Raw genomic sequence first — 12422 nt, 5'->3', positions numbered from 1 at the left:
ATTCTCATAGTGATTTCAAATATCCTAGGAACATTTCAGAAAAAAAGAAATCTAGGAAAATTTAAAAGTCAGTGTGCTTGGCACAGCTTCCTATATAGCCTAGCTGTTGTTATATTTTTGAAGTTTAATGTAACCCAGGGGTTAAGATTCAAACTCACTGAATAAAAGCAAAAAAACATCTTGGGAGGGGTTTCTCTATCATTATTCTTTCAGAATAGTCTACACATAATTACCTGATATAAAGTCCAAGACGTATATTTTCGCCTGGCCTGGCATTTGCTTGGCTGCATTCAACCAGAGAGGTTTCAGCTACACTAATATGCACGGTAACAGTAACACTGCTAGTAAAATCAGGAGGAACCCAGATGCCTGCCTCCCGTCTGGTTCTCAGCAGTTCTTTTGTTCCAGAAGGCAGCAAGTCAAGTCTGCACCTGGGTCTGTTCCTAGAATTTGGCTGTTTGGGTTCCTGTTCATCAGCTGTGGTGAGATCATCTTCCCAGGAACTGCCAAATAACTCAGCCCACGTTATGGGCAAAACTGTGACAAGCTTAGAACACTCTTTTCAAGCCCAAATTAAATGCTGGCAAATTCCACCCACAGAGACTCTTTTAAAAAAAAAAAAAAAGATCAGCAACACACCAAATCCGTTTTATCTGATTTGCAAGTGTCATTTAAAAATTTACATTTAAATGACTTCAAACCTGCTCCTTAAAATATTATAATAAAAAGAAATCAGCTGAGTATGATTTCTCAGTTGAAGTACTACATTCTCCTTTATACTAATACAGGATCAGCTAGAGATGGATATGAAACACTTTTAAGGAGCTCATGATACAGTGATGAATTTTTCACCTGTTCTTGGGCAAGTACTGATATGAATCCCAAGAACTCAGTCCAAAGAGCTCCTTTACGCTAAGAATTCTGGTTTTCTCTGGCACACACTCCAGGCGAGCACTGTGTGTGGTGCCCTTCTGAATTCTGCCTGTTCTAAGGAAGGCAGGCCCAGGGGATTCGCTGTTCTGTGGCTGGCAGGAATATGTCAAGGATGAAGTATTAGGCCATTGTGCCCACAGGGCTAAGTCCTCATTTCCTGATCTTAGGTTTTACCAGGAAGAAACTCCCCTTCCAGTTGAATCCAAAGTGCTTCCAGCAACCTACATGGAGGCTTTCCCTAGTCTGCCCCACCCCTCCTACCTGGATCCACTCCCTCCCTTTATGGCTGCCAGTGGGGTTAGCTCCCACCTGAGGGGCTCTGTCTGGAAAGCTCTTCTCCCATCCCTGTCATATCTCTTCCAGGTCTTCACTCAAATGTGACCTTAGTGAGCACCTCCCCCAAACACACACACTCCCACCTCCCCACCACTCTGCTTTTTCACTGTAACTTATTATCTAATACATAAATTTAAAATTTATATAATTTATAAATTAAGTATTTATTTTTTCTTTCTCCTTGTAAAATGTTAGTTCCATAAGAACAGGAGTTTAATCTCTATTGTTCTTTGCTGTCTCTAGCATCTAGAACAAGGCCTGGCATATGTTAGTGTAAAAAAGGGTTAACACACTGGAACCTCAATTAAATAGAGTCTGGAGACCAGAAGGGGGAGCTCTCACACCTGTGAGGGCAGCACAGCCCAGCAGGAAGAAGCGCTCCTCTTCTTTCCCAGCAAGGACCCAGCCAATGAAAAGCCAGGGACCCTTTGTTTGCTACCGTCCTCCCCACTTCCTTTCCTTCTACAGAAGCATCCTCCTTTCCTCCTCCTGCAAGTCCTCACACGTGGCTAGTGTGAGCGGCTGCAGACTACAGTTCTCCACTATCTGCAATAAACCCACCTTTGCTGGAGAAATATCTGGTAGTCTGTTTGTTTCAGGTCAACATCTGTTAGGTGCTCAAAGTTTGTCAAGTAAATAAGTTCTTTAATCTACTCTTCCAACTTTTATATCTATCCCTTAATTGGTTCTGAACTTGGACAGGGAAGAAGAATGTTAATTTCCTTTCCAAAACTGTACTAGTAATCATTAACTTTTAAATAATATTACATTCTAAGAATGTAATACTACAATAAAATAACTGCAAATTTATTCATCTGTTTATATTTATAGTAGCCTGGTATACTGGGCTGGGGTAAAGAATTCTTTATTCTCTTTTTAGGGGCAGTAGGGCCTGCTTTTATGTCCTCAGATCATACAAATCTAAAAGCTATATCCTAGATTTATTTAAAAGTCTATCTGATACCTCTGCTGGTATCAAACTAGTTTCCTGAGAATTAATTAATCAAAAAACACTTGACCATAATTGCTTTATAACAAAGATAAGTGAACTATTTGTGTCTTATCCACTGTCTATTTCAATCATGGAGCCTGCATTTCATTTTCTAATTATTCACATTTCTTATAGAAAACTAGATGCTAATTACTACATCATTAAAATTTTCTCAGGGAAAAATCTAGGGGCTAAGTCTATGAAATAAATAACCAAAACATGAATTAAACGTATTCCATTTCTTTCTTCTCCATTAGAGTTCATTCTTTTAATATTACTCATGTTAAAAAATGAAGGACTCAGTAAAGACCAACCATTTATTACATAATAGTTTTCTAGAAAGTAAAGAAACAAAACAAAGTTTCAAAAGAAGAGAAAAGAAAAGTTGGAAATATATATATATACCTGCTCTGAAGATGGCAGCTGTTCTGATACCTTTATCTTCATTTTGTAGGTCCTGAAGGAATGAACCAACTGTTGATAACATTGGCTTGACTACAAATTGACAGCGCTCTTTTCTGGATGGCAAAGTAAGTGTTATCAAGGGAAGGCCATGTTTATAATTAATTGTGATTTCTGTTAAGAAAAAAAAAAGTTGATAATAGAGGATGGATAAAATTTACTTTAAAAAATAACTTTTAAATTATTATTAAACATTATGAACAACAAAAATTCTAGAAGGAATACCTAAATGTGGAATTCATAACCCTCTGAATTCCTGTAATAATTTGTATCACTCTTATAGTGCCTTCATTATACTAGTTAACATATTCCCCCCACCATTAACATCTTATTAAGTGTGTACCACACTTTGTTATAATTATCTGCTTAGGGTCTTCTCAGGTCAAAATTTACTGAGGGCAGAAACTACTTCCAAATTATCTCTAACTCCTTTGATAACTGGGATGGGAGTTTGCCAAAAGACATCAGAGATCTAATGGGAGCAGAGAAGGAAGAAACTGAACTCTGATGGGGGAAGAGTGGAAGGGGCGATACAAGAAAAGTCTGTTTTGTTCAAAACTCACATTTCTCACTTAATTTAGAAGGATGAAAATAAATCAGCTGGGGAAATCAAAGAAGTGATAAGAAAGCTTACCATCAGATGGCACCAGTGTACTATAAAGATTTGATTGATAGAATTTCAGGCTTCCGCACAGTTTCACACACAAAACCTGTAATGATATAAATGATTATCTATGTATAAGAGTAATATAAAGGGTAGGGGAAGGTAGCAACTACCCTCCTATAAAATGTTGTTTAAATGTAGGTGGTGAAAGTTAAAGCCCCTCCCCTTACTTCGTCACAGTGCCCCGACTTTCCCCAAAGATAATCACAGCAGAGGTGACAAAGACTCGCTCCTGGACCAAACTTTAGTTGGGATCCTCTAAGCCTGACTAAATCCCAACCTGTGCATGTCCTCTAGGAGTCCAGTTAAGCAAGAATGTTGTCAAGTTAGCTTAGCCACCCCTCCCCCAACACACACACAACCTTCAGTATCTGATCAAATTCCTCGTCCTCCACCATTCCCCAGGTATTATCTGATCACCCCAGTCTGTCTTCAACAAGAATCCTGCCAGGCCAGGTTAGCAAAAAATTACCCTATCCTCTTGGTAATTTCCCATCCACCACCTCCTGCCCCTCCGCAACCCCCATGTGCCCAACTGTGCTCCTCGGATACAAATCCCCACTCTTCCCTGTTGTATTCAGAAGTGAGCCCAATCTCTCTCCCCTACATCAAAACCCCACCATGGCAGTCCCCCTGAATAAAGTCTACCTCACATTCCTTAACAAGCGTCATGAATAACTTTCTTTCACAGTGGTTTGGTGTATAGCCTCCCAAATGTTTTTCCATATACCGCCACCTTCACATGCAAGTTAAATTTTATGCTAGAGTTAAATTTAATGCTAAAGACAGTTTATGAGTCAGGTTCCTAGATGCCAACGATGATACATTGCTCATAAAGTACCTACTGTTTAATGTGCTTATGAAGTTTCTGTACTACTACTGAAGAAATCATTTTAGAGGCAGTCATTAGACAACCAGGAATTGCTGAAAGCAGGTAAAGTGCCCAGGGAAAACGATTAAAGCTTTCTCAAGCTTCTGCATACCTGATAATCAGCTGGACACCATAATATTGTCCATTGCTAAATAAACAGGGCTTGTTAAAAGCACAGCTTCCTGGACTCCACTCCCAGAGATTTTTGATCTAGTAAGTCTGAGGCAGGGGTATGAGAATTTGCATTTTTAATAAGCCCCAGGGTTATACTCAAGTTATAGATGTGAAGACCATACTTCAGAGTAGCTGGGTTCTAACAGACCCTCTGTGGCTTTCGGGTCACTACTTCTAAATTTCAGCATAGAATCATTTTGAAATCCGAATTTTAGTGCTGGAAAAGGGCTACTGCCTTCAAATGATATTCAGTATCAGATCAAAAGAAGACTCAGGCTTCTCTTTCATCGCATCTTTTTCCTAAATACAATTCTAATCACTTTACTTAAAACCCCGCAGACTTCAACAACTTATATAAAGTACTGATAGAAAGCACAGTGACCCCATAGTTGAAAAGACTGGTATTCTAAACTCAGTTTAGCCACTTGCTGGCAGGAGATCACAGATAAGTCATAGGACTGTGCTTCTGTTCTCTGAAGCCTTAGGTGGAGATACTGATATCTTGTGGGTCTTGTGGAGTCAATATGAGGGTTAAACAACACAAAGTATCAAGCAAGGGTCAGGCAGAGTCCATGAGCCTCCCCTGAGCAGTGCAGCTGCCCCTCCCCCCCACAGCTCCATCACTTTTTCTCTTCCAGCAGGAACCTGGGCCCCAGCCGGATGAGCTATGCGCCACTGACTTATTGAAACACCTTCTTTATCCACTTCTGCCTAACAGACCCTGTCAGACCCTCCATGCCCAGCTCTACGTCCTTCTGCAGGGTCATGATGGTTGAGTGTGATGGCTTTGCCATCAGAACCAAGTTGGAATCCCAGCTTCAAGATACACTAACTGCCATGATCTCTGACAGGCAGAGGAAGTTTCAGGAAGAAATGAGTTGTAAGAGAAAGAGAAGGGCAAGTTTGCTAGTAGAAAAAAAGAAAAGAAAAAGAGCCAGGGCTTTAGTTAGAAAAGGAAAACAGCACTAACATGAGAAAGCTCTTTTTGAGCTTCAAAGTAAAGGTAGGCAGGTGTTAGTGGAAAGGAAATGTATAATGATCATATGTTGGGCCAATTAACAAGATCAGATTGCTTTGAGAGCTTTAACATATTTTAGATTATGTATCTTTATTATTAAGTAAAACAAGATGTAATTCCCACTCAAGACAGTATAAATTAATACTTAAGCAACACCTCTGCTCCATGTTCAAAAAGAATCCACGTTCCCCTTGTAGCAACACCAAGAGCAAAACAATGTGATAAGCAAGACTCAAGCAAGTAGGGAGTCCACTGAGGTTCTCCATTCTGCAGGAAAAGGGTTTCAATGGAAAATGATGTACTGTTTATACCACACTTTCCGTGGGGAGGGAGTATTAATGATTTTATTTTTATTTCTTTTTTCAATCAATATATTTTTACTGAAGGACAGCTGATTTACAATGTGTTAATTTCTGCTGGGCAGCAAAGTGATTCAGTTATATATATAACATATGGACATAGGATATACATTATATATTCTTTCTCATACGCTTTCTCATGGTGGTTTGTCACAGGATATTGAATACTGTTCTCCATGCTGTACAGTAGGACCTTGTTGTCTATCCGTTCTGTACACAGACGCTTACATCTGCTCTCCCCAGCCTCCCACTCCATCCCCGCCCCCCCACTCCGACTCTGTGTCTGAGAGTCTGTTTCACGTGCTAAGTTGCTTCAGGTGTGCATGACTCTTTGGGACCCAATGGGCTATAGTCTGCCAGGATCCTCTGCCCCTAGAATTTCCCAGGCAAGAATACTGGAATGGTTGCCATTTCCTCCTCCAGGGGGTCCTCCTGACCCAGGGATTGAACCCACGTCTCTTATATCTCCTGCAATTAGCAGGCGGCTTCTTTACCACTAGCGCGACCTGGGAACTTTGTTTTGTAGATGGGTTCATTTGTGTCATATCTTAGATTCCACATATGATATCACATGGTATTTGTCTTTCTCCTTCTGGCTTGCTTAGTATGGTAATCTCTAGGTGCACCCATGTCGCTGCAAATGGCATTATTTCGTTCTTTTTGTGGCTGAGAATTTTCCATTATATATTTGTATCGTGTCTTCTTTATCCATTTATCCATTAATGGACATTTAGGTTGTTTCTATGTCTTGGCTATTGCGAATACTGCTGTTGTGAACACAGGGCATGTATCTTTTTGAATTACAGTTTTGTCTGGATATATTCCCAGAAGTGGGATTGCTGGATCATATGGTAATTCTGTTTTTAGTCTTCTGAGTAACCTCCATACTGTTCTCCATAATGGATGCACCAACTTACATTCCCACCAACACTGTAGGAGGGACTTTTCTGCACACCCTCTCCAGCATTTACTGTTTGCAGCTTTTTTGATGATGGCCATTTTGACTAGTAATAGGTGATATCTCATTGTAGTTTTGATTTGCATTTCTCTAATAATTAGCAATGTTGAGCACCTTTTCATACGCCTCTTGGCCATCTGTATGTCTTTGGAGAAATGTCTGAGTAGCATTCCATTGCACACATGTACCACATCTTTATCCACTTGTCTGTAAATGGACATTTATGTTGTTTCCATGCCTTGGCTACTGTGAAGAGTGTACAGCCCACTTTTTCCAAGTTATTACATTCCAACCCTGTTCGCTGGTTGGAAGCCATCTTGGAACTATCTGTAAACTGTAGGTAATTGGTAGGTATACAAATTTTGTCCAATCTGGTAGTAATCTAATTGAGTTCCCCACCCCATCCCAAACACCAGTTTTATCTCTACCTGCAGTTCATCTTAACATTCTTTCCTCCATATAAATTTGTGATGTTTTGACTTTTCCTATTAACTGGATAAAACATGTGCCTGGTTCCTTCATATCATGAGAGTAAATTTTTTAATGCATATTCATTCTTATAACTGTATGAGAGTTATATTTTTATCTTTTCCCCAAAATTATCTTTTAATAGTCCAGAACAGAAGTAACTGAGAGTTTGACTCTTTGGGGGTAGGAAAGACTAAAGTAGCCCATGACAAGATTGAGTCAAGATTCCCAGTGATCTGATGACCTAATCTGTGATACATCCAATATCACTGCAACCTGGTCAAGGACCTTAAAGTGGCAATTTAAGAACCATTTCTGAGCTCTGGCTACAAAAGCCTAGCTGGAGGCAATATAGAATCACTAGTCAGAAAGGGGTGAGAACAGAATGAACAATAAACTTCTACTTAGAGTCTGTATCCCGGAATTTTACTATATGAGAAATTAAATGCTAAGAAGGAACCAAATATATTAAGAAGATTAATTCCATTTAGGGAAAGTAAAGAGAGTCATCCAAAACGGACTTTAACACAAATTATAGAGTCTTCAAAGAGATAAACAGGAGAATTAGCTTCCAGAAAACCAATAAGAAATTAAACTTGTAGAACTAAAACAAAAATTAGTAAGTTGGATCAACTAAGATTTCTAGAAATGGAAAAAAAATCTATATACATGTAAAAAACACAGTTTAATGAACTAGATAAATTCTAGACTAGATAAAGTCAACAGAAAAGAGAATTAGTGAATTAGACAATACTTCACCCAGGTACAAAACAGAACGAAATAGAAACTTTAAAACTTTAAAAAGCAATCAGTCTCATACATTGAATGTAAAATAGTACAGTTCAGTTCAGTTCAGTTGCTCAGTCACGTCCGACTCTGTGACCCCATGGACTGCAGCATGCCAGGCCTCCCTGTCCATCACCAACTCCCGGAGTTTACTCAAACTCATGTCCATTGAGTCGGTGATGCCATCCAGCCATCTCATCCTCTGTCGTCCCCTTTGGTACAACCATTCCGGAAAACTTTCAGCAGTTTCTTATAAGATTAAACACACACTTCCATGTGACCCAGGCATTCCCAGTCCTAGCAGTATACCCAAGAGAAATGAAAACTTATGTTCACACAACTGCACAAACGCTTCTTCCTCCCTCTAGAGTTGAATACTCCCTGTTCACTAGTGTATTCCCAGCACCAGGAATAGTAGTGTACCTGACTCAGTATAGGGACTCAATAAATACACGATAAATGGATGTATAAGGATTCTCAGGTGCTAAGGGAAAATAACTATAAACTTAAAACGTTATATTTAGGAACATGACTTAAGGTTGAAGGAAGTGAAGAGATTTTTCAGATGTACAGAGATGTACATAGTTTCTTTCCCACACATCTTTGCTAAAGAACTTCCTAGAGAGAAGGGAACTAAACCCAGGCAGGAGAATATGGTTATGGACTACAGTGTGTCCTCCCTTCCCCACCAGACACATATGTTGAAGTCTTAACCCCCAGGACCTCAGAATATGACTGTATTTTAAAGAGGTCATTAAGTTAAAATGAGGTCATGAGTGTGGACCCTGATCCAGCATCATTGGTATCCTTATAAGAAGAGATTTGGACACAGACATGCACACGTGGAGGAAGACCTGTGGGGACGCAGAGAAGGTGGCTGTTTGCAAGCCAAGGAGAAAAGCCTCCGAAGAAACCAGCCCTGCTGACACTTTACCTTGGAACTCTGGCTTTCAGAACTGTGAGAAAATGAATCTGTTGTTTAAGATCTGAGGAACTCTATTATGGAATCCCCAAGAAACTAATATAGAACCAAAGCTATAAAATATGTTAATAAATAAACTACTTACTGTAAGAAATTTTAAACCATTTTTTTGGTGTGTGTTAAAATGAGTGGAAAGCTAAACAAGATTTGGCCTGCTATCTTTGGTGGATTCTTAGAACATGTGAAGATCCTCACCACATCAGAAGAAGGGCAAAAATAGTGAGAAACCATAACTGTGTTAGGGAAGTTATAACTGAGTATGTTAAACACTTAAAGGAAACCATTCATACACAATCTGTAGTTTATGCAATGGTAGAAAAGGAAAAAAGAACAAACTTTTTCAATAAAAGTAGAAGAAAGAAGCAAAAAGCCTACAGAAACCAGAAAATTAAAAAAAAAAAAAAAGATGAGAAGAAATACAATAAAAATCATTGTGGAAACTTGCAAATAGAGAAAATGAGTATCCACAATCCCACCACCCCTAGCTTATGCCAGCCTTTCCAGAGGTATATATCTTTATATAATCATAGTGCTAATCATTAGTGTTTTATAAGCATATTATTCATTAAAAACTTTTCATAAACAAAATAAATAGCTCCATAACCACATATATAACAGGTATAACAGAATTTACTATTTACCTATTGTTGGACATTTTATACATTATACAAACTTTTTTCCATGTCAGAGAGTTTAATGCATGCTCATTTTAGAAAATCTATAAATCACAGACTCTCAAAAAGAAGGGAAAAAAGTCACCAATAAGGTCATTATCTAGAGTCTCACTTCTCGGGTGGCGCTAGTGATAAAGAACCTGCCTACCAATGCAGGAGACATAAGAGACATAGGTTTGATTCCTGGGTCAGGAAGACCCCCTGGAGGAGGACATGGCAACCCACTCCAGTATTCTTGCCTGGAAAATCCCATGGACAGAGGAGCCTAGTGAGCTATGGTCCATAGGATCACAAAGTGTCAGACAATACTGAAGCAACTTAGCGCACACACACATCTTCTAGTTTATTTTCTATATATATTGTATTTTGTTTTCACCATTATAACTAAACTGATTCAAAACATCTTTGCAGGTAAATCTATGTTAGGATATTTTCCTTTAGGGTAGGCTGTAGAATGACTGAATCATAAAGTGGTAATAGTTTTAGGATCCTGATATCCTATTATCAAACTTTGGGAGTAATATTTTATTTTTTTGTTGTTTTACTCACTATAACCATGAAATTATTAATCTGAATCCAAACAAGCAAACCGGCATGAAGTTCAGAATCAAACAATAACAGACCCAGTTGGGCATCCCTGGAATGAGAAGTTTCCCTCTGGAGGCTCATCCCCAGACAGGCTCACCAGACATATTCACCAAGACAGCCCACAGGTACCACAACCTCAGTAGCTCCTCAACTGAGCTCTTTCTTCTTCCTCCATGGACCTGATCTTCTCCTTGATGGACTCACACCACTAATTACCAGTCATCAGAACTAGAGGCCTGAGTGTTGCTTCAAACAGTTAATAGTCCATAAAGTCACCTGGCAGACCAGTAGTTACAACTGAATGGTCACTAAGGCATACTGGTTCTACTTCTTCATAGCACCCCCAGATCCATCCTCCCCTCTCCATCTCCACTTCCACTGCCCTAGTTCAGATCCTCACCATCTCCCACAGATCACTGTTATAACTTTCTCTTCCACCAATCCATTCCAGGTTAAGATCTCTAATTTTCTAAAATTACATAAAGTCAAACTAACTCAAGATTTAAAAACCTCTATTTGTTCTCTGTAGCAAAGGGAAATCATTCCAAAGTATACTTTCCACGAGCTGATTCTCATCAGCTTCTCCCACCTCCCCTTACCAATACCAGCACCACCCACCTCCCAACCCTCTGTTTCAGATATGCCAAGGGTATTTCTCAAGGAAGGAACACTGTTCATGCTTCCTTGTCTTCACACTTCCATCCTGCCTAGGAAGCCCCTGCCTGGTGTACCCACCCTGCATGTCAACTCTTACTCTGAACACGCTCATGCTCCCTCTGCAAAGCCTACAGAACTTCATCTGAGCCCACCATTGCATCCTCCCCTCCTGCTGCAGTCCAGTGATCATCCCTTACAAAGGCCAGTTCCTCCTCAGACATTCTCCATCTTACACATCGCAAAGCTTTTTTTTAACTCCCCCTTAACCACTGCCTCTCACACTCACTCCTCTCTAACCCCTGGCCACCAAAGATCCTTTTACTGTCTCCATAGTTTTGCCTTTTTCAGAATGTCATATAGTTGGAATTATATGGTATGTAGCCTTTTCAGATTGGCTTCTTTCACTTAGTAATACACATTTAAGATGGTTCAATGTCCTTTCATAGCTTGATAACTCATTTCTCTGTTCTTTTTAATTTTTTATTGAAATATGTTTCACATATAACATTCTGTAAATTTAAGGTGTTCAGATGTTGATTTGATGCATTTATATGTTGTAATATAACTGCCACTGTAGTGAGAGTTAGCAGCTCTATCATATCTCATAATTATTTCTTTCTTGTGGTAGGACTAATTAAGATCTAGTTTCCTATAATCATTGAACTTGCTAACACAATATTATTGTCTATATTAATCATTTCTTTTTAATGCTTTAATATCCCTTTTTCTGGATGTATCACAATTTATCTATTGATTAACTTAGTTGAATGCTTCAAGTTTTGGCAATTATGAATAAAGCTGCTATAAACATCCATGTGCAGGTTATTTCTCAGATTTTAATTATCAGAGTATTGGAACACGCGGAGATTAAGTAATCTGTCTAAAGTCACACAGCTAATGAGTGAGCACAGTCAAGCTGTTAGGAACCCCTCCGCCCCTTTTAAATTGCTTCACTGCACTCTCATCCTGTGGGAAAAGGGGTCCTGGCTCAGTCAGGTTAGCACCTGCTGTGCCCACATCTGTGCGGAGCAGTGGGTTCTGCTTTCAGGTGAAGAGTAAAGAAGGGATCCTGGGAAGACAGAAACAACTGTTAATACCAGCTCCACACTATTGAAACCCATGTACAGAAGGCTCCCAGGTGTAAGTGAACTGAACCAGAGAATAAAATACTTGCTATTTCTATTACAATCAAACCTTAACTGCATTCACACAATAATGTTGAAACCAATTTATTAATTGTAATTTATTTTTCCGCCAATATATTCTAATGTTTTGATATGTTTTGCAACAGACTAGAGTGGGACAAGAAATTAGTCTAGTATGTTCTCTCTGGGTTGTAATCCTTCTTTAGAATTTTGCTCTCAAAAGCCATTTCCTTGTTAAAGGAAGAAAGAAGGAAAGAAAGAGGAAGGAAGGAAAGAAAGAGAGGAAGGAAAGGAGAAGGGAAGCAGAGAGAAAAGAAGAAATACACAGAAAGACACACACAAGAATATAATTTCCT

The 12422-nt window shown here is 39.2% G+C and overlaps 1 protein-coding gene across 1 annotated transcript in view; it reads right to left on the bottom strand.

Annotated features, from left to right (window-relative positions):
- Positions 1-12422, bottom strand: part of MCUB (mitochondrial calcium uniporter dominant negative subunit beta) — a 95580-nt gene that overhangs the window by 13990 nt on the left and 69168 nt on the right. Inside the window, exons 2-3 of the mRNA XM_043438258.1 lie at positions 3357-3432; positions 2666-2836 (exon numbers count right to left, since the gene is read on the bottom strand). Of these exons, the coding sequence (XP_043294193.1) occupies positions 2666-2836; positions 3357-3432 (247 nt within the window). The remainder of the gene's footprint in view (positions 1-2665; positions 2837-3356; positions 3433-12422) is intronic.

The sequence above is a fragment of the Cervus canadensis genome, chromosome 19 (assembly GCF_019320065.1).
Source record: "Cervus canadensis isolate Bull #8, Minnesota chromosome 19, ASM1932006v1, whole genome shotgun sequence".
Taxonomy (NCBI): domain Eukaryota; kingdom Metazoa; phylum Chordata; class Mammalia; order Artiodactyla; family Cervidae; genus Cervus; species Cervus canadensis.
Note: the sequence above shows the minus strand (reverse complement) of the source record. Positions and strands in the feature narration are given on the sequence as shown.